Source organism: Melospiza georgiana, chromosome Z (genome assembly GCF_028018845.1).
Source record: "Melospiza georgiana isolate bMelGeo1 chromosome Z, bMelGeo1.pri, whole genome shotgun sequence".
NCBI classification, from domain to species: Eukaryota; Metazoa; Chordata; class Aves; order Passeriformes; family Passerellidae; genus Melospiza; species Melospiza georgiana.
The window spans coordinates 46,681,553-46,705,296 of NC_080465.1; the positions used below are offsets into that span (position 1 = coordinate 46,681,553).

Genomic DNA, 23,744 nt, shown 5'->3' on the forward strand with positions numbered 1-23,744 from the left:
TGTTCCCTAATGCATATGAAAATAAACACATGCACTACACAAAGACATTACTCAGAAAGTTAATCACAACTTCTTGTGCTGTTATTAGCTGAAAGCACATCCATCAGCCTTGACAGGGTCTCAGCCACCATCGTGCATTAACATAGACTGCAGTTAACACTCCACGACATGAGGTAACGGGGGTGGAAGTGCTCTGAGAATGATGCAGGCCTGCCTCAGCCAGGATGAGAGACCTGACTTGTGAGAAGCTGCATGGGGAGCAGGGTGGCTTGGCCACAGAGCAGAGAGCAGCCTTTAGGCCAGGGCTGGACTACAGCAGTAGGACCTGCCTCCCTCTGAAACTCCAGGGAGTGCCATTAGGCACAGCACAAGAGATTCTGCAGAACAGTGGAGGGGCAGCAGTACTGCTTGCTGCCAGGACGTGTTTCTGTACACCAGGCCATCATGCCAGGTGGGGTCAAAGCTAGCAAAGGTGACCAGATCTGCAGAGATTTTATATTGAGCTAAAAGCTTGGGGTGTCTGCAGATTAACTGTGCAACAAATCCAAACACAGTCAAAAGCTCCCAGGTTCTGGTAATTGTGGTTCACAACTGAATGGGACCATCAGCACACTGAGTCTCCTCCCTTGCAAGTGCCAAATGTAACCAGATAAACCTCCTAATTATGAGATGATGATGGTGGATGATTGAGGAAATGAGATACATATAACATACAAACAAAGAATAGCAATTCTTCTGATAAACCTCCCTATGCTAAGCTAAAATGCAGGAAACAACGAGCTGAGTTCTCACACAACTTCTCCTGACAGATGCTGGCAGCAGGGGACAGGGGAGGTTACGCATTTAGAACTGTAGGAGCCCAAACAGTCTCTGATAGCAATGCCAAAGGAGGAGAGAAAGATGAGCCTTCCTCTACAAACTGAGAGATGGTTTCAAGAGAGATTACTCCAAAAAGATCAGTAAAAAAGGCTCATATTTTTAAAAGCATCTGGTAATCTAGTAAGATTGTCAAAAGCTTGTAGGTGTCTTTAAACAGCTAATCCCCTCTGGAAAAAAAATCTGATTTAATAGCTGAATCATCCCTTAGTGAGGCAAAGTTAACTTCAACTTTAAAGGTGGAAGATCAGTACTTAACAGGAAAAATCTGAAAATGGAAATCAGATTTTTCCTCCGACTCCTACCTGCAAGGTACAAAAGACAAAGGCACATAGAAAGGAGGAGCTTTACCCTGCAGGTAACTAATAAATAATTGAAAGCGAGCCTCTTGTTTGTAAATAGTTGTTATAACTGTGACCATATTGGCTTAAACATTTTAGTAACAATTCTGAAGTATCCTCATGACATGTCTTTGCTGAAAAAACAGAAAGAATTGAGATACTGTACATGGTAATCTTAAGTAGTCCAGGTACGGCCACAAATTAACTAGAATTAATTGCTCATCTACCTCTGGTGAATTTCTTTGTGTTATGACAGCTAAAAGTGAAATAGAAGTAACTCAAGAAATTAATTTCTTGGTAACAGAAAAAAAGAAAACTTGGTGATAAAAATGAAAACTCACATCTTCAGACAGAAATATATACTGATTTCTCTAACAATTTGAACACAATTTAAGTGTTATAAAGTTTTTTTCTCTGAGACAATCAACTCAAATGGGAATTATTTTTCTCTCATGAAGGAGTATTTCTGTTTACAGTCTTACATCTTTCTAAATCCTTCTGTTCGTAAGGTTGAACATACAGTCTAAAAAAGCAATAGAAAGGGATAAAGTTACAGATCTACAGTATTAAAGGAAGCAGCTCCTGAGACTGAATTATAGTGCTGAATTAACAGACGCTTCCCTTCAATATACATTAGTAAGTTCCTTCAGACTGCTGACTTTATGACATACCTTTGTGAACCAATAGCATGGTAAAGGGTACCAAAAATGGTACTACCTAGGGCAGCATATACCATGTTAGGAATCACAGAAATGTTAGATTAATGATAGAAGCCTTAATTAACATTCTGTCATTAAAAAAAAAAATCAAAATAGCATAGTTTAGGAGCAACAGCAGCAACTTTTTTTATTCTTTTGTATCAAGTTATTTTCTCCTTTCATTAGACTCATCCATACAAGACCCAAGGCTAGAGTTCTTTCATATTTTTGAAATATAAATTTGACATAGAAAATCTTTTTTCTGCTTATTTAGAAGCCTTGTAAAAATTCTTGTAGTTGGGCAACTATTTCTGTATCCACGGTTTCCATAAGGGCGTGAAAACCTTGTTCTCCCAGTAATTCCTGCTGTGCCTTTAACTTCTCATAGACGAACTGCTGCAGTGACACAGCGTGTACTGGGTCCCTCAGCGCAAGCTGTGGAAAATATGTAAAATAAAAATAGATAACAATGCAAAAATATTACTATATGACTTACACATTTTGATTATAACCCCAGCTCAAGAAAGAAATCTACTTTTATTTTCTTCATATTTACTTGAGAAACAAGAGGAAACACTAGTGCAAAACAAAGATCAAATTAATTATTATCAAGGCAGATATCAGTTTTAAACTATTTGAAACAGTGTCAAATCATGAGTCTTACACTTTGCTCTAAGGTTTAATGCTTTTACAAGATAAAATAATTTCAAAGCTACTTTATTAGTTGCTGATGAATGAGGTTCCTGTAACTCCTAAAAATCAGATCAGATCTTATCAAGGACTTTATAATGATGGCATGCACTATGGTCAGTTTTATTTTATTAGTAAGAAAACAAAACACTGAAAAAGTCAAACTTGTTTAGATAATATAACAAACAAAATAAACTGTCCACATGTATAAAGAATAGCCACACTTCAGTACTGATACCTGTAGACCTCAAAAATCTAGCTGGATTATACAATTTTCTTTTGGGGAAGGGAAAGACAGGATATTTGTTACTATTTTCCCACGTTAGTTGCCTTTTAATAGCAAAAATAGGTAAAAGAAGAAGCTACATTGACAGAGGATGTACTGCTAATTTTAGTCAGCAGACACATGGGCAGGCTCAGGGCACTGACAGTTATGCCGCATTTGTCCCTCAGTCCACCAGGCTGGGAAGGAGGGGATGGGAGATGGGGACACCTGGTGCTTGTAGATTTTCAAGTGTTTCTCTTTGTTGACTTAGGTTGATTTATAGTTGATTTAGGCTTTTTGGTTTTCTGTTTCTCCTGCTGGCTGATTTATGTCCGGAGATTCTCAGGGATGCCACTTGCTCGGTTTCTCGGCTGTTTCAAAGACCTGGAAAGGCCCAGAGTGGCCTTGGGCAGCCCACGCTTCAAAGGACGAGGAGAGACTTCTGATCTTGTTTCGGTCTCAGTGTTTATTAATTGTTTATCTAAAAGATTTTCTTTCAGCCCGACAGAGGTCTGCACAGCAAGTCAGCCATGGGCACACTCCCGCAGCCCCTGGGGCGGTCACTTATCTTTATACCCGAAGTTACGTGTACAATATTTATGATTTTTCTCCAAAACCTTCTACTCTTTTTAACCGGTGCACTTCTAGTAAAGACCAATCCCAAAGTGCCACCATCACCACAGAAGATGGAGGCCAAGAAGAAGAAGAAGAAGGACAGGACACACCCCAATTCCTCCATCTTACTTCTTTAGACCCCCCTGTACAGAAATCCTAAACCCTGTGTTTTACACTTTAATTAACTTATCCCTTCACCATTCACCCCAGTGAAATCCTCCCAGTCCTCATACAGGTGTCATCTCCTGTGTAGGATCAAAGTCCTGCCACCAGACACTTCTGGCAACATTCCAGGACTCCCGAGCCCCCCAAGGGTGGTCTCGGTCTCTGCACCTCAGTCCTGAGGTGCTGAGATCCCACAGGTGCTTGCTGTATCAAAGAAGTAGGATGTTGAAATTAACAGCAACTAATGTAGACCTGTGATCTGTTCATCTTAGTGTCAAACCCAAACAATACTACTGCTTATGCTGGAAGGCAAACTATATAAACTATTTTGCTGTTTCAAGGTAAGACTTGATAATTTTATTACCTATGATTACCATAACACTATTTAGAAAGGGGAAGTAAGTGCAGTACTTACTTGGTACTCTGTAGGAGGATTTTTTTTCAGTAAATGTAATTTGAAGCTGTAGAATATAATAGACTTTTCTAACAAAATTTCTAAATCACAACTAATCTAATCAATATTTGCCAAAGTTAGTATCATATTTTTCCTGCCTTGCCAGGCAAAGAATCTGCCAGTTTCTGAATGATTTGCATTTGTTCACCTAAAACTGTAATTTGGGACATATAATGCATTTATACATAGTTTCTCTAAGTTCATAGCTCTGAACAGTCATGTATAAAATTACTCTAGGAAAGACTGCACAGAAAAACAGGTAAATACAAGTGTTCTCATCCTTGTGACCCTGACCAAAACCACTCAATCATATTCTCCACAACTGGGACAGGAGAGAAAATATAATGAAAAGCTTATGGGCTGAGGTAAGATCAGGAAAGATCACTCACCAGTTTCTCACATGAGCAAAACAGATTTGACCCCGACAAGTTATTTTACTGTCAACCAGATCAGGATAGGGTAATGAGAAATGAAACCATCTTAAAACACCTTCCTTCTTCCTGGGCTCAAATTTAATCCTAAATCCTCTACCTTCTCTGGAACAGCTTGAGGGACAAGGGAATGGGGATTGCAGTCATTTTATCACATGTTTTCTGTGCTGCTTCTTCCTCTTCACACTCTCACCCTGCTCTATCATGGGGTCCTACCCACAGGAGACAGTACTCCATGAACTTCTCCCACAAGAAGTTCCATGGGCTGCAGTCCTTCACTAATTCTTCCAGCGCCGATCCCTTTTTTTCCATATGGTGCAGTCCTTCAGGAACAGGCGGTTCCAGTGTGGGCTCCTCTCTCCATATGGCCACACTCCAGTGTGGGCTTCCCATAGGGTCAGACTCCTTCAGGCATCCACCTGCTCCAACTTGGGCTGCACATGGATCTCTGTAACCCCAGGGACCTCCATGGCTGCAGGGCCACAGCTGCCTCACCATGGTCTGCACCAGGGGCTGCAGGGGAGCCTCAGCTCCGGTGCCTGGAGCACCTCCTGCCTTTCCTTTCTCCCTGACCTCAGTGTCTGCAGATTTGTTGCTCTCACACATCTCATTGCTCCTTGGCTGCCTCACTGCTCAAAGCAGTAGCACTTGAAGCCAGTAAAGACTTCTGTAGTATGACTAATGCTTGCTGCTACCATCTGTAAGTCAAATGCGACTTAAGAGTCTTCAGACTTAATTAAGGAGTTAATACACTAACTTGTTTTCATTCAGATAGTCATATCAAAAGTATTTCAAGTAAATAAAAGAGTTTCCTGCAACAAGAAGTTGATTTTCTTTTCCTCTACTTTTTTGTAACTAGTATTCAGAACTAACAAAACAAATGAAATAGTTTGATATAATGAGTTTGTCAACAATATTCGACAGACAGCTGCAGTCTTCACTGATTAAGCAAACAAAATCATAAGTTTGGAAGAATAGTAAGCATAGTTGGCGAAGGACTATATACTAAGTATGTATGCTGAGTTCCTAGGTGTGTGGCCATAGCTGAGTTATTGAAATGCGACTGACTCTGATAAGACAAAACAAATCTATTTTCCAGTTAAAAAAGCCACTAGTAAATTCCAACAGCTCAGTCAAAACAGCTACAGACAGGAAACAAAAATTTGGCAAGTAATTGATTATTGAAATGTGCCTTATGATGCTAAGTGGAAACATGGATTTGACTATTTTTTTAATCTTGTTACTTTACAAATTGATCTTGGCACTGGCTGGACTGCAGAAACCAATCTTCCACCGCACTGGCTGTAAACATGGGCTTGAAGCAGACAAACAGTTCAGAGGTTTTGCTGATTCCCTTTAGGTTGTTCTTGATTTTCTTATCACATTTTATATTTATTCCCTCTTTTACTTTACCCGTGGTACCAGCTATTATAGTTTTCTAAGTTTCATGTGAGTGTGTGCACTACAGAGAGGAAAAAACTTCCATCACACAGAGGTAGGAATGGGCCCAGGTAATGTTTTGTTTTTAATCCTGTTTCTAAAATCAAATGCTAGCTGTTGCTTTTGAAGCCATGATTAACAATTCTGATTATTATCTGACACTTCTGCTATAAGTGACCAGCCCAAAGGACCCGTACAATTTTGAAGTAAATAGCCAAGTGTTGTGTCTCAATTTCTGCACCATCTTCAATGCTATATATCTCATTATTTCAGCTGGGATTCAGAATGAATTTATAGCAAACATTCATAACAACTGCAGTTCACTTGCTTTCACAGCTGCAAGAAATTACATTAAAAAGAGTAAGAATACAGTGTATACTAAAGTTAGCTGAAAAAATGACAATGTAGAAGGCTTAAGTGAGAAATATATCAGGAAAAATTAACTAAATATAAGAATGAGAAGACTAAAATTGGCAGCTATTCTTACAAAGAAGGCTTGAAAGAAGAAAAACAAAGAATAATGCTTAGGAATCTAGAAAACAGCAACCATGGAAATAGTTAAATTTAGACTATGAGATCCAAAATGAAAATGAAGCTTTGACGTTCATGTATGATAATTTATTCTCTGTAAACTTTACAAGAAAACAAAGGCTGAAAATGTGTTTAAGCTTAACATTAAAGAGAAGACGAGGAAAAAAGCTCAAGCAATTCCTTAGGGAAAAAAGGAAAGTGACATGCAAAGGAAGACATATGTAAGGGAAGATAGACACAAGGGAAGTAAATCAAGACCTCTGATGTGTGGCTTTTAGTTTGGTGAAGCTCCTCCTTATCCAAGCACATTTGTCATTCAAATGACAACTGATGTCATACTGCATGTCACCCCAGAACAGTCCCCTCACTGTAACTGTGTACATCAGCAGCATATTGGTATGTTTTGTAATTTAATGATACAGCATAATTCAATGTGCCCTGCTTTTCATTTTGCCTGACATATTCACACTAAAGGTAATCCATCACAAATCTAACAAGTCTAAATTCCTCAACACATATCCAAACTATTGAAGTTAACCTGCAACAGAAAACTTAACATCTGACACAACGTTATTAAAACTTTAGCCAGACAGCAATGTAGTCTGAGTACACTCAAAAGTAATGAAAATTAACTTTTGCTTTTTACATCTGATTAACAAACAAAACATGTCTTTCTTCTCCCTGTTGATCTATAGATATATCAATCCCTATTCATAACAATAACAATATACACATATATATAGAGAGAGATTATACAAAACCACAAAGAATAAATATCACTGTGCAACAAACAGCTAGAATTTAAGCTCATAAGCAAGAAGGAAATTTAACAGAGTCTAGAGATGCTTTTAAGAATAACAATTATAGAACTGTGTAGTACAGTTTTAAGGACCACTGAAAATTGCATTTCTGCATTTTGTTTAAATATGAAATTGCAAGACACTAGGAATTTCTCTTAAGGCATTTCTAATAGCAGAAGAATATGGAAAGGTTTACATTTTTTTAAAAAAGACATATATTACATTGCTTTTATATGTAAAAGAAGTTACACAAGTATACACTGGCTTCTTTGTAAGTGTTCTTCACATTAGAAAAAAAATCTATGCAGGCACATTAATTCTTTTACATATAAGAAATTTGGCCTGCCATGACATTTCAATAAAGTTTAGCTCTCTTCTTTTTTCAGTAAATTCCTTCTATATTGTGTTAGTATTGCAATACCCAGATTTTGTGGACAGATGATGTTTATTTTGATAACAGTTATGAAGATGCAAAAGGCAAGCAGAAGCCTAAGTGTTGTGGTTGCAAGGTTTGGCAGTAAACTTCCTTTTTTTTTTGATTCAAAGCATGAATTTTCCAAGAACAACAGATCAACCAAACCTAAAAAGAATTTAGTGTGACAGAAGTGCAGCACATAATCAGGTCTATGACTGAATAACAGATCTAAAACTTACAATTTTTTTCCTTTTGTCTTGTTCTGTGGGAGGTTCCTCAACTTCTGTAGCTCTGGGCTCTTCAAAATGAAACATTAACATGCAGCTAAAAATGGGAACAAGAAGAGTTTTAATATACATTATCATTAAAAATTATTTTAAAATACTTTTAAAAACACAGGAAAGATAGAGGAGTTTGCTGAAAGTCAGGCAATCTGATCACAAGTAATTTTTTCCTGAGAACAGTGAATCTAAGGAAGCCTGGAATGCATGTTGTCTGTCACCTCCACCCATATAACAATCTCAGTTATCCTTCACGTTTTAGCTTAAGTTGTGGGTTTAAATGCATTTGGGCACATAAAAAACAGACTACATGGCTTTAAAAAAATACAGAAAACCTACTGTTCTTTACAAAAAATTTCCACTCCTTTTCAAGAAAATGCCGTACAAGCACTCTATACAAAGTCATAGTGGCTAAACATATACAAAGATTGCAAAGATGTCTCGTGGTATCCATGTTTTTCTGTGAGGTCTTTGTCAAAAGGACCTGAAAACTAGTAAGGACAGTGTTATTCTACAGTAAAATCTCCAAGACACTGAACAAAGTTTTTAAACTCATTTTTTACGTGCCTCAAGTGGCAGGTACTCATATGTAAAATTAACAGCCATATTTTAACTTTTATTTTTGAAGTATAAAACCAGAAAATATGAAAAAAATTCAATTTAAAATCCAGAGATTTTCCTGCCTGCTGAAATTATTTGAATGGACTTAATAAAGACATTAATGACAGCTATCCAATAGAAAGCATGCCTTTCATTAACTTTATATGCTCTATGCTGAAACATTAGACAAATATTCCACCATTTTATCAAATCTTTTCCTATAATTTCTGCCTTAAAACCCAAAACTGTTTAAAAAACAATCAGCTGATGACAACTTGCCACCATGTATCAGGTATGATTTAAGACACAAAGGACACATAATTCACATATTACAAAGCACCAAGACAGATGCAGATTATTGTTCATTTTCAGTCCTGCATTACTGCGCATTTTTAATTACTGCATTCCAATAGCATGTGAAATACTCCATCAACTAAGATGAAAAACCCATTTTAATGCTACTAACATGAAAAAAGGTTGTGATCTTAGGTGTTTTTATATGACTTTTTATGAAAATGTTCAGACTTATTCTGTTTACATATTTAGTTCTATTAACATGTACTTAGAGCTGTATGAAACACTTGCTAAACGGCATGACAAGCAGGGTCAAATACTAACACAGAAGCCATTTTTAATAAAGGGATTAGTTATTTCAAAATAGTATATCAAATTGCATATCTCCTCTGCTTACAAAGGGCTGCTTGCATCTCAGTTTATTAAAGGAAAAGGAGAAAAAACTGTCAATGTCAACATACAAGACTGCATTAACTTTTTCAGATCTTCATTAATTTTAGGTACCACAGAATCCCAAACACAAGGAGAGGAGAGAATAGAAGAAGAGATGGTGATACAATTAGGAAAAATCTGAGTGTTGGTAAACAAGTCTAGAGCAAGGGAATGCTCCCCATTCCAGAAAATTTGAGCTTTGTAAATTTCTCTCATAATTATCCCAACAACGTGAAATATGAACTCTATGAAACCCAGCTAAGACAGTGTAAACATTTCCATAACCTGATTAAAATCCAATATAAATCTAAAAACTCACAAGCCTTTTACTGGTTCCAAAATCTCACTGCTCTAACTACAGCACTTTCTTTAAAATTCCAGTTTAAATGTATTCATTTGAAGAGATTAAGTCACTTAAGCCATTGACATCGTTTAACCTTTACAGTCTTCCCTGTACATGTTTACCCCACTCTTCTACCTTCAGTTCTATAGCATTTCAGCTTTGATCTCCCCTTGTGAAACATGCACATAATTTTATTTCCTGCACTACAATATTTAGCTAGTATGATAATCAGTGGACATCACATTATCTTTTTTCTGAACCAGATCGGGCTTAAGCCATTCTTCTTTAGTTTGGAGAGCCACAACAGTGCACATGATTTCAGATGACTGCTCTCACTTTACTTCTAAATGATGTCAAGATATATTATGCAAAAGTCAAAATCTTTCAAACAGCTCTTTCAGAAACTGCCAACATAAATATGTCCTTGGTTCAGTGTGACTATATTTTATGAAGTAAAAACAATGCCCAGACTTTGGAAAAGTAGTGACAAATTCTACAAGCCTTCAGGTTTAAAATTTGAAATGAACTAGGATAAAGTTGAGAACTATTTTCAACAAGTACCAGCAAAGCAACATGTTTAGAAATAGAAGGGCTCTGAAAGGTTTTCTCTAATAGTAAACAAAACACAGTGCCAGACATTGTGCATATTCCCAGACTTTGGACTTACATCTTCTTTACTAAGAGTTTGGCGGAAGTACTTTGGCAAGAAATTCTTAGGCATACTTCAGGCTCAGTGTGAGTGTGGACTGCTCTGAACACACAGTTGTGTGCATACCACCAGTTTTAAGTGGAGAAGAACTAAATAGATTGCATTCTGGCTGTTCTGTGCCACCTAGTTTCAGTGGCAGTGAACATCCCCTTAAGCAGTAAATTAATTAGCTCAGATAGAGTCTGTTCAATCACCATGTAATGATCTGAAAGAAAATGCTTGATTCTTTGCATCAGAGCATCAGTAAATTCTGTTATTACAACTCTCCATTCTAAAAGTAAGTAATCATTACAGAGATAAAAATGACATTAAGATGTCTGCCCAAAAAATATCTTACTGGTCATTAGGTTGGCTTTTTCCCCCCCAGCTTTGATGGGCTCCAACCAGTAACCAGGGAACCATCAGAAGATGAATGAGTGTGGCGCTGGGTGGCAGAACACCACCAAGGACACCTCCATCATCCACATTCCTGCCACAAGCAAGCTCCAACTCCTAGCTTGGGAAACTTTTGAGATATATTCTGTAGCAGTTACATGTGTTACATGGAACAAATGAAGAACTCTTCTTGTGGGATATGCTTCTAAGTTCTCCAGGCTGTGAAATATTGTACACTAGGTAAACTCACATGAAGTTCATGTCCCATTCAAATAAACTCTGAACTACCTCTAAGCAAGGGTGGTCCCTATCAATACACAAGATTGTTATATTGAAATTTTAGATGCAAAAGTCAAGTAAGCAAAAAGCAAATCTAAGCATATGAATGTTTTAAAACATCATTGAGTAGATAACTTAATGAACAATATAAAATTATACTATCATTTTAAGACCTCTTTCCCCATTGCAAATATTTTCTTTTAAGACCAAAAGCTCCGTGTCTTCCTAAAACACTCGCTCTTGACAAAATAGATCTCTAACAAGCATGTCTTAACTGCCTACAGAATTTTCAAATGAAAATATTTTATATAAAACAGTACTGCTACTGTTAAACCCTGTTTAAATTAGATTTTCCGCTTACTCTTTGTATGTTCCTGTTTCAGGATCTTCAGTCATAACATCATTCAGTCCTTCCACTGAAATGTTGATGATACCACAAAATTTATCTTGGATAACACTGTAAAAGAACAAAATTTACTTTGGATAACATTGGAAAAGAACAGGAAAGTGACTTAGCTAAAGGAACTGCACAGGAAATTTGCTCAATTTTGGAGTACATTTACTGAGAGGTATTTTCCTTGTTTACTGCTTAGCTGAGCATGTTATCAAGCAGCTAATTCAGTATATTGTTTAATTACAAAAAGGCTTCAAAATATACAAAAAACATTATTTTTAAATATAATAGAACATAGTGTGCCACTGAAAACCTAAAAGTAATTGCAAATGAACAGAAGAAAATACACATTAGCAATATCCTTGACATTAGGAGTCAAGAAACTGAGTGGGAAGGGCATGCTCCTGCCAACAGGGAAGAAAGTAGTGGCTTCTACTCCCAAAACATTTAGAACTTTTCTACCATCACTCTTCAACGCATAAACCTACACAACCCCTTGAGCAATGGCTGCTTGTAAAGAAGGTACACTCCCCTACTTACCTGTATTTCTTCACTTTCCAGCTGACTGGGGAGTCAGCTCCCCAGAGTGGGTGGAAAAACCCTGCAACCAGTTCTGCAAGAAAGTCACTTTCCTGACTGTACAGAGAAAAGGCAACAGGATTTATCTGTTTAAACACAGACAGCTTCTGCCATTTGACACATAAAGCTATTTAAGACTAATGCAAAAGGCTGGTAGATATCACTTGGGAGTTAAAAGACACGAGTACCTTTACTCAGCATGACCTGAGGGCTTGACTAGACAGGTCCACAACGCCCAAAATGACACTGAACACATTTACATTTGCCCCTGCCTTGAGAAAGGATGTGCTAGTAGGGTAAGGGCATAGCAACAAGATCTCCCGTTGACACACATAGTAGGGGACACCAGCTCCTCGTTAATGGAGAGCAGCCAGCTGCTGCTTCTGCTCCATTTCCTGCTACTGTGGATCTAACGCCAGAGACATGCTGTTGTAGAACATGGGTTCTCAGACTCCTACTCCATGAACTGCAAAAGCATGATGACAAACTGCAAGTAAAAACCTTGCACCATGACGACAAACTGCAAGGGAAAAGATGTTCATCTCAGGAATACCTCCAGCTACACGCAGCAAAGAAAGAGAAAGGACCGAACTGGTGATCATAAACTACAACCCTTTTCCTGGGACTGCCACTGACTGATGCACCTTATTGCTCCCTGTTTGGAATTTCAGGCTTAATTCTCCAAAAAGATGCTGCTGATGCTGCTCCCTAAGAGGCAGAGGCAGGCAGAAGCAGACACATTGCATTTATTTATAGGCATCGAACATGAACATATATTGTACTTTGTAGTTGATAATTGTTTTAACACAGACAAATCTATTCCCTAATATTCTTTCATTTCCTTTTCTTATTTGGGGTGAAAACTGAAGACATGGATGAACTGTAGCCCCTTACACAACAGCAACTGCTTTTGAAAAATTTCTTATCGGACACACAACAACATTTTATACCTATGACAAAGAGCTAAATAACAATAGATACCTTAGAAAAAATGCTTACCACATTAGAATACTAAGCATAGAAAGTATTTCTTTTATGTTTGTTTTGATAAAACTGTAATCTCATTCATGATCCTTTCTTTCAAAGGGATTAGTTTTTGTTCCCTTTTTAAAATTCAGCTACTCTTGTATGCCAGAATCTGAAGTGTATTTTGCATATCAGTCTTGAAACTCTTGAATTCCACAAAATGAAAACTGACATGATTTCTACTGCCTGATTGCCAGTTATGTATTTTAAAAGACATTTAGTTCTTTGCCAAAAGGCTTCCCCATCACATTCAGAACAGCAAAATGTTACATGTTGTGAGACTGAATCTGTTAGGTTCTGCACACAGCAAGCAAACAACCTACTGACCTCACAGCACAGCTGAGAAAGTCAAGAGTGCCTCAGTCACCTGCACAATGAGCCCTCTGAGACAGAGCAGGTTTCTTCACCATGTCAAGGGTCCGGCCTAGCACACTTCCATTAAGACTCTTTTGCCTCATCCTTGTTTTTGAAACACATCTCTAAGAATATATCTAAAACAGTTAATATTTTCCAACATGAGTAAGGTTAGTATTTCCCAACAAGCTGCCCTCAGATTCAAATCAATAGTAGATAGGAAGCATTCAATGGAGAAAAATGTGAACACTCTGAGCCCTGGAGAAGTAAACTCTGCCCTGTTCATACACACTATTCTATTAATAATACAGGATGCTGTCCAATATCTGTATTATTTCTTCCTTCCACGTTGCACGAATCCCAGAATGGATTGGGTTGAAAGTGAGGTCACCTAGTTCTGACTCTTGCTGCCATAGGCAGGTCACCTTCCAATGGACCAGGCTGCTCAAAGCCCCATCCAACCTGGCCTTAAACACTTCCAGGGAGGGAGCATCCACAGCTTCTCTGGGCAACTCAGTGCTTCATTACCCTCACAGTAAGGAATTTCTCCGTAAAATCTAATCAAAACCTACTCCCACTTTTAAGTCATTCCCCCTTGTCCTATCACTACCATTTCTGATGAACAGTCCCTCTCTGGCTTCCTTGCAGGCCCTTTCAGAGACTGGAAGTTTGAAGTCAGGTCTCCACACAACATTCTCTTCTCCAGGCTGAACCACCACAACTTTCCCAGCCTGTCCTCACAGGAGAGCGTTCCACTCCTCTCATCAACCTCGCGGTCCCTGGACTTGCTCCTGGAGTATCAGGTCCTCCTTACATTAAGGGCCCAGACCAGGATGCAGCACTCCAGCTGTGGTCTCATCAGCACAGAGCAGCAAAAATATTGCTCTTGATAGTTACCACAAAAGCTCATAAGGAAATCACTGATTTCTTGGAAAGAATATTCCTATTTTATGACATAAATGAGAAATAGTACTTCACTTCTTTAGTGGAAGATTCATGAGAGTGCTTTTGGGTTTTTTTTAAGGAAAAAAAAGAATGTAGAGCACCTTTCAAAATGTAATTTGCTTGCAGCTTTCAGTAAATATAATTCCTTTTCTTTGCTTTTTTCTCCTCTTTAAATGGGACATACAGTTTCTTTCTACCAAAGACCCACTGGAATATTTACCAAGTATGGAGCCATTAAACACTGTGACTATTCCTAGAACACAAGACACATGCTGGTGAAAAATAAAGATACCACAGACTCACGCTTTAAAAAAAGAAACCTCAAAGTTCAGTGGCAATATAAAATGATAAAACGCATCAGGCCTTATTTTCATAGATAAGAAAGCATGCCATGTCACTCAAAGTAATACCTTTTCAAAGAGACTAAAATTAGCCTACTTATTTAAAGAAATAATTAGAAAATTCATGAGTGGATACAAAGAAGACAAATGCTGCATTTAGATGAATTTTCAGAACAGAGCAGTTAATATGTTTCATACGAAAATCTTAAACCTGGAGGAAGACACCATTTAAACAGTTCCCCCATTGAATTGCATACAATCCAGATTAGCAATGCAACAAACAAAACCATCAGGCTACAACTGGTTTTATATCTACCCAGTCTTCCTAAATTATTGGCACAAAAAATGTTTTGGTATGCAGCAAAAGTAAAAGGCCCACAATTGGGACTAAAACACTTCATAATCCAGTTTCAAAGATATAAGCACTACTTTTTTTTATTACAGAACAGATATTTTATGCTGCCTGTTAATAAAATTCACCTTACCAACAGAAAACAAAATTTAGCATTCAAGGCAGCTTCCACAAGAATAATCTCAAAACTTCAAAATAGAAGTTTGCATAAGTTTTTAAATAAAAGAATAAAGGCTTTGCAAAGGACAGAACAGACCCCATCTATTCTGAAAATAAAAAACATACTTTGTTTGTTTTTTTCATTCTGTTTTAATTTCTAATGCACACGGCTCTATGTACAATTTATTATCCTGAGGATTTATGTGAAAATTCCTAATTTTTACTTCACTTACATAGCAAACTACTGGAGACAAAAGTTTGTCATCATGTTAAAACATGTCCTGACATATTTTTAGTGGTGCTTAAATAAAATGGATCCCATATCTACTTTGCATATCCCTCAGAGAATGAGAAAAAAATCTGTATGAGAAAAAAGACTTTTTCAGAGATAAAACAAAATATTTTCTGCTTTTCTACAGTCACCAGGATGATGCAAACACCAAGAAGAGTTTGATTTCATATCTTTACTAGTTTACATATTGAGCAAGTTTAATTCTTTTTTCTTATCTCATTAGCCAAGGAAAGAGGTGGAGTGGGACAAGCAGAGGTTACTCTGCACATATTGTAAGTGACGTAAATGATTATTACACACACACACACCTTTAGGAGCTGCACAGTTCTAGGGAGCTCCTAAAGCAGTGAAGTAGCAGCTAAGACAGTATTGCCAGGGGAGTCCTATGACTGACCATAAACCTGATCTTCATGAAGCACCACTTTGCTTCATGAGGGCAGATTTCACTAAGGCTTCTAATTATTCCCTAGTGATTTTAATTGACATATGAACCACATGTGTACATTAAAGAGTTGGCTTCCTCAAGTGAACATTTAAATACAAAAGATACTGGCTGCTAAAGAAAGGCCTTTCCCTCACAACTGCATAATAAATCTCTCAGTGCCTTGTCAGTCTAATCCCTGTGTCAGCAAGCTGGTAATTCGAGGATATCTCCACTCCAAAGGATGGCTTTCAATGGCTCTAACTCTCTGCTGCGCAAACAGCTGTGACACCAGTTTCCTTTCATGTTCCCCCACTACAGATGGTGAGAGGCATACCTGGCAAACAACTCCCACAGCAGCTTGTCAGTGCAAAAAGATGCACCTACAGAGAGAAGCTCTCATGCCTTTCTGTAAAGAGCAGCTGTGGAAATCAGAGCCTAAAATAACAGAGCTGCTCTCTGCCAGATTTGAGAATTGAGAATTAGGTTTATTCAGTTTTTAACCTTTGTGAATTAGCAAAACTCCTCTGTAAAAAAGGCATAGCAGCATTCTAGCAAGAGAAAGCATAGTTTCTACTGCATTTGAAGTCCACTATTTCTGAAGGCGTTCACATAAAATTAAAAATTTAAAAATATAGCACATAAAACTGCAGAACCTACTACGTGCAATCATTGATTATGCAGTTGTTACTAAGTGAAAACAAAATTAATATTTATCACAACAAATTATGTAGGAGACACAGAAGGTAACAAAAATGAGTTGAAGAGAAAGAGACTGCAGTGGATTAGCCTCTGGAGAAAGGTGCATAAATTACAGCCAGTGTTTTCCCTTCCTAAAAGCATTTGCCCATTATATTTAACATCTGATCTTAAGTTAGAAAATCATTTTAAAAAACAGTTTCTACTCAAGCAATACTAAACAGTTTAAGCTTTTGTCCAAGAAGCTGAATTGTGTATTCCCTAGAAGTATTTGATCTATGATACAATAAATTACACACAAATACAATATTATTTCATTACACTAATAACAAACAATAATGAAGTCATACTTGCACTTTCACACCCACTCAGTGCAGTCAAGATTTCTATATGTCCTGATAGTAGAAAATAGATTTTTTTTTTCCCTGCTGGAAAAGAACTGCAGATGGACAAACAGGATGAGTGGGATCTGCACAGCCCAGAGTTCAGCAGCAGGAAAGAGAGGAGAGAGAACAAGAATGCTGAGGGCAGCTCTGGCTCAGCTGGACAATGCAACAGGCTCTGGGCTGGAGCCTGGAACAGCAATATGCTTCTACACAATTTAAATCAACACCACAGAGGAAAGTCTATCAAAGCATTGTTCCCCACTTTTCCTTGAGGAAAATGGTCTAGCTGTAAACTGTGTAACTTATAAATGTGGCCAAAATCTCTAGGGCACAGCCTGTACAAGAAAAACAGCATCTACAAAAATAAGTAGATTTTACAACATCAGACTATTTGGCACATAGTTTTATGACATTTAATTCCAGAAAAAAAGTTTGAATTATAGTATTAACAGAAAAACAAAAATCGCAGACATTCAGGTTGAAAATAAAGCTACAGCATACTAGACATGCCCTGACAACAACAGAACACTAACATTTGAAATAGAAATAAAAAGTTATATGCAAACTATAAAAGAAAATATCCCTATTTTGAAGATGAAGCTTTAACTAAGAACACATATCTTGACCTGACACCTTCAAATAAAAACCAATATATAAATGTTTTCAGCTCTTAATTTAGCATTATGTACTTACAGTGTAGTGTATTTCTTCAATTTGTACCTCTTATCTAGCTAAAAAGTCCCTAAGAAATATTACTACATAGATTACATAGATGATGATCTGTTATTGACAATAATTAACCAGCTCTATTACTTTAGACATAATAAATTTGGTCATCACACTTTGGTAAATTTCAACAGCATTTTGGTTTTCTTAACTCCAATTTAGGGTATTTCATAAAACCATAGAGATACACACTAATAAAAATCACTTTACTATAAACATTATACAGACTGAACACACAACTTTGTATATTACAATATGCTATATGTATAAATAGAATTTGTATAGTTTGAAATTTTTCTCTGCTCAAGAATTTGAACATGCTAACTGTAAATGTGGGGGGTTTTCCCCTGTGCTTTATTTAATAGAGGAAGAGTATAAACTCTATTACAATAAACACATTAAACACTTCTGATTCCCCAAGATTTCTTGGCTTCGTGATCCTACTAAGAACTGATATTTTGCTTGCTGCACAACAGCTATGGAATTTCTATAGGAACTTACATTATTAAGTATGGCAAAATAAATTAAACTGTACTTTATACTACATGTACACTTGAGCATAGGTGAAAAACTACTACAAACAGGGACCTAGGTTAATAAACTTATCCATGTTAGACTGAAATGACATATAATGAAATAATCAATAACTTTCAAAACATTCAGTAAGCAAATGTTGATGTAGAACCCAAATTGTGCCATTTTCCACAGTTCTATTAAGCAGTTGATTTTAATCGGCAGACGTATTTTTACAGAATTGAGCTCTTGATTTCTTGACCTTTCATATCACAGTTAACACCAAATCAAATGAGATAAATTACAATGATGAATGTTCGAACAAGATGACCTGTGCCTGACTTTCTGATACTGTTCGCTTGAGCAGCCTTATTTGGTCCAGTTCTGAATGTTCCACAGATTTCCGAGTTAGAGACTGCACTGAGTCAGTTATGTTGTATCTGCCAGGCTGATAAAAGCCATAATATTCTATACTCTTTTCCCCCGAGTTTTCCAGCACCTTTAGTTTTTGCCTAAACTGAATAATTTTACAGGTTAAGAACAGGATAACAGCACAAGCCAGAATGAAAAAGGCTAGTAAAATATCAAAAGCTTGATTCAGCTTTTCAACCTGTTGTGTACAAATCTGGGTTGTTTTTACTGATGCAGGAGAAGGATCCGTTGTAAACAACCATTCTTCTTCTACATTTCCATTAGTAGGTATAATTTTTGCTGGAATTTGCACTGGTAATGTTGATAACACTGTAGCTGCCTGTGATGGCACTTCAACAGCATATTCCTGATAAGGCAATGGGGTAGAAGATGTGGCTGCAGTTCCCTCCCAGAAACCAATATACTTAGTTTCTGCAGTGACGAATTGCTCCAATGTGTTGTGCCTGTTCCCTTTATGCCAGGCCATCAGCAGAGTGGTAGCGCTGTGACGCACCACGACAGATCCCAGACTTGGGGCAGAGCCCAGGCTGGCAGTGGGGCCAATGCAGTTTGAAAACCAAGCCCATTTCATATAAAGCAAAGGTCTACCACGCATACTCTGAGGATGCTGACAGTGGATTTTTGCAGAAACAGAAGATGATGCTAGCCAATTAAGTAATGCAAGCATTTTGCAGCTGCAGTTCCAAGGATTAGAATGTACCTGCAGATGAGTTAGAGATACTAAGGGCTTGAGCACTTCAGGTTGTAACTCTGTGATATTATTAAATGCTAAATTGAGTACTTTAAGTGACCGCCCCATTTCTTCAAAGGTACCATTGCCAATACTGCCTATTCTATTTCTGTCTAGCTGTAGATACATTAAATTCGTCAATAAGGTAAAAGTGCTGGAATTTATAGTTTCTAAATCATTATAACTTAAGATTAGCTGGCTAAGGTTGTTTAATCCAAAAAATCCGTTTACAGCAAGACATTTTAGCTTGACATTTTTCAAAGACAGATATTTAAGCTTATTAAGTCCCTTAAATGCAAAAGGCTGAATTGATCCAATGGGATTGTGAGACAAAGAAAGTCTTTCAAGATTTTTGAGCCTTCCAATGGCATTTGATGGCACAAGTGGTAAGTTGTTACCTTCAAGAAACAAATATGTAAGATTTTCAAGATGATGAAATGCTGCATCTGATATCCGTGAAATCTTATTATTTGCTAGGTTTAGTGTTTGGAGACTTATCATTCCCCAGAAAGTCCCACTTCCAAGGACACTGAGACGATTTCTTTGAAGTGTTAAATATCTAACAGAAAGAAGATCACTAAATAATCCTCTGGGAAGAAAAGCTATTTGGTTATTCTGAAGATATAAACAATGAAGATTGGAAAGGCCTTCAAAGATTCCTGGATCCAGGCGTTTAATATGATTGCTATTTAGATGCAAGTAGCACAGTTTGGGGAGTTCCACAAAAGCTTTTGGGTGCACATACAAAATACTGGAATTATCCATGTGGAGTGCAGCAAGCTTCAGAAAGCCTCTTAGATCATTTGGAGTGACATGTGATATATTATTCCCACTGAGGTAAACAAGAATTGTTGTTTTAGGAAGGTTCCAAGGGATGCTCGAAAGCCCTGCATTACGACAGCTAACTTGTCTCCCTGTGCAGAGCTGACAAGCAGATGGACAGCCAAAAGCCTCCTTCTGGAGCAGCAACCAAAGAAAACAATTAAATATATACAGGAATGCTCCTGGGCAGGATGAAGAACTTTGCAGAACACACATATCCCTGTCTTTGGCCTTCTTAGTCCTCTCTGACTTCACTATTAGAGATAAAAAGAAGTATATAAATATAATTAATTCAAATATATTTATTATATATATTAATCATTAATAATTATTTGGATCTATGTGTACAGTCTTAAAAATATTAGCATTACTCCCAAAATTGGTATTTTACATATTATTCTTTCATGCCAAAGAAGGAGTTTAGAACTCCAACTTACTAACTGGACTTCACTGCAAAAGATTTTTCAAAGTAAATGCACAATTACATAAATATACCGGTAACTTAGCCAGAAAATATTCAATTGGCTGTAGCATAAAAGTATCTAAGCTGCCAAAATAACAGCTTCTATTAATTTAAAAATACTATATATTCTCTACTTCTCATAGCTAACCATCACTAAGAAATGTTTCAAAAGCATTCAAGTAGAAATGCCAACTGTAAATAAGTTACATTTTACTGGCAGATGACTTACAATTTGAATTTTACTTTTATAAAGCTGAGTCACATTTAAAAGAAATAGAAGCATTTCCTTACCCCAAATCTGAAGCTCATTATTTCCGTTATTTTGCTGTTTGCAATCCGCTAGATTATGTTATAAACTGACCAACTACACTCATCTGGGAAACCTTGGTAAAGGCAGTATTGCTGTGTACTACAACACTGACATTTTTGCCCCAGGGTTTGCAACAGTTTGCTCAGGAAACTAGGAAAGAAGTGCCTGAAGTCAGGTTGCCATGGATACAGGAAACCCTGGGACAGGAAGCCATTTTATCTGTGCTTCAGAAGTATTGTTAGAAAGGAAATCTCAATGATTTGTTTCTAGAAAACCAAGAACTATCTTAGTCTGTAACTGCTGGGTTTTGTTGTTTGGGGATTTTTTTTTGTTCTTTTTCTGTTTTGCCTTTTTTTTTTAAAGTCCACTGACTTAACTAGGAGAGCTTAAAAGAGTATTATCTTAAGTCTAACTTTCAGAATAAAGCACAACTATTTGTAACAGCACTATTGCATTACCTGTAACTCCCTTATCTTTCAGCCAGAACCTGAAAAGCTTTATTAAATTTGTAGCAGCACTTACACTGTTCCCTGTCTACAGAACCAAACTGCTGCCACATGCACAGACATTCCAGTGGCCTGGACAAGAGGGAAAAGAAACACTCTGAAGGGAAGAGCCCAGTGTCTCTTGCCCTCTGACAAGGCACAATCTGCCAGCAATCCCACAGAAACCTATGAAATCCTAGGATATGAGGCTCACATGATGTGGCACTAAGCTGCTATGTACTTGTATTTCTGACCTGACCCCAAGCACTTTGTAAAGTCTCACTTTAGGCCACCCTTTTAAAACCAAATTCATCCACAGAGGACTATGAGATAGTTTCCGGTTCTGAGAGCCACACCTTTCATGCACAGCTTTCATTTCCTGCAGTGTCCCCTGTGCAGAAAAAGACTACATGGGCTATAAACATCCCTCTGCTTAAGGACCAGAGATTACACCCTCAGTTTATCCATCACAGTCAAGAAATACTTGCAAAGCTCAGTCACATCAGTCATCAAAGGGGGAAAGGGGAGATTTAGTCTACAAATAGCAACATAACTAAAACTCCATTATTTTACTGCAACGAGACCTTCTGCTCAGCAAAAGAAAGATGACAAAGCCCATCAGTAGCCACAGCCAAAAAAGAGGCACAGCAGCAGGAGAACCAAGTCCCTTCCGCTACAGTGATCTCACACAGGAAGCCTGAGTTCACATAAGGGGTGAAATGTAACCCAAATGTCTTTGTCTATATAATCCAATCTGAAATGCAGGACACAGATGAGAAAGGGAAGCAGAACAGACAAAGACATGCTTTTGAAGAAGCTTTCTTCCAAATACATAGTCTAAAATAAGAAATAAAATAAGTAAAATTGGTCCATGGGCCATTTTAGACAAAGCCTGTATCAGTTACAACCCAGAATTAGAACTACATTTGTTTCTTTTTTTCTGAGACCAATAGATCAATAGGAAAACTAATTCTTCCTTAGTTTTGAATATTTATTTTCACACATATTTTTTCACAGTATTTAACATAATTGTTGACATTATGAGAAAAGTAAAATAAAATGTCATGTCATTTACTTAAAGGGAAAACACCATATAATCCACAGGAACAATGGTGAAGCATCCTGGATGTGGGGGACAGAACAGTAAGCGTAAAGGAAAAGGATTATCAATAGAGTCAGATGAGGGGAAAATCAGAGACAGGCGAAGAATGCAAAGTGACTTCAAACAGGAAATTATGTTCTACCTAGACTTCACTGCCTGTAGTCCCTTTATATTGAAACCTATATGTGTAAAAAAAACCCAGACAAAAAAAATTATTCTTCCAAGGTCTGCTATATGAAGCAACCCTTTATAGCTACAAAAAGTAAGTAAAATTTAAAAAAAAAGTTTTTAAAGGCAAATGTTCATAGAGCTCTCTTTTTGAAAATGTCAGAAGCAACACAGTTTGAAAAACTAAAGCAATTAATGAAGCTCTACGGTATATCAGATAGCATGAAAATTTAGAGGAACCAGTAGAGCAGAGGCCAGATAAAAGAAAGTTGATGACCAGTAACTAATTGGCTAAATGCCTCCGTGGTCTTGCACTGGAAGTACCTTATGAATATTCACAAAACTTTTGCTTGAACCCTAGCTCCACTGTGGTTCTGACCACACTAAGGACTCTTCTGATAGTTGAATCCCATGCCCAAAATAGGGGAAAAAATCTTAATCCAGGTCATGGCTCCTTCCATTCTGCACTATGAAATCTAGAGAAGTCCTGATTTATACTTTGTCAATACTGCAGCCTGCACTGCCTGCAGATCTAATTGCAATGTATCTTAGAGTTATTATTTCATTAATACTACATATCATTAAAGTATCTGAAAGCAGTATCTGTTAAGAACAAGATGCAAAATTATGTGCCACATAACTGATACCATTTTGGGGAAAACCATAAAAAAAGCTAGGTGGGATACATACGTAACTTGGATCAGCATTAGTCAAAGAGGCTCATACTTAGAAATAAAATCCATTACTTTTTGAAAACTGTACAAAAAAACCCAGGAAACACTAACAAGCTTAGGCTGCTCTCATATTTCATTCACTGCAAATTTTCTTCTGCAGAGAGAGCATTACTAGGTTTTTACCTGAATACAGCTTCATATGGTAACAGAAAAATTATTTTTGAACCCACAAGTGAATTTCATCTTAATATACTAATATTGAAAGCTATTGGCTTTTTAACATTAAAATCTAGTTCAACTATGACTCCTTGTAAATACAAGCATGAAGCCTGAGTAA

General features: G+C 37.2%; 2 protein-coding genes across 3 annotated transcripts in view; both read right to left on the minus strand.

Moving 5' to 3' along the window:
• Window positions 1-2,037: 2,037 nt before the first annotated feature.
• Window positions 2,038-23,744, minus strand: part of IPO11 (importin 11) — an 85,071-nt gene continuing 63,364 nt past the window's right edge. For both annotated transcript variants that reach the window (XM_058043397.1, XM_058043396.1), the window contains exons 30-32: window positions 11,396-11,491; window positions 7,961-8,045; window positions 2,038-2,350 (exon numbers count right to left, since the gene is read on the minus strand). In XM_058043397.1, the coding sequence (XP_057899380.1) occupies window positions 2,186-2,350; window positions 7,961-8,045; window positions 11,396-11,491 (346 nt within the window). In that variant the 3' untranslated portion in view covers window positions 2,038-2,185. The remainder of the gene's footprint in view (window positions 2,351-7,960; window positions 8,046-11,395; window positions 11,492-23,744) is intronic.
• LRRC70 (leucine rich repeat containing 70) lies at window positions 18,523-20,439 on the minus strand. The gene has a single exon (XM_058043398.1). It carries the CDS (start codon window positions 20,419-20,421, stop codon window positions 18,523-18,525), a length of 1,899 nt encoding a protein of 632 aa, XP_057899381.1. The 5' UTR covers window positions 20,422-20,439.

Coding starts and splice junctions, on each gene's coding strand:
- LRRC70 (XM_058043398.1), bottom strand. CDS start 20,421: ATGTGTGTTCTGCAAAGTTCTTCATCCTGCCCAGGAGCATTCCTGTAT.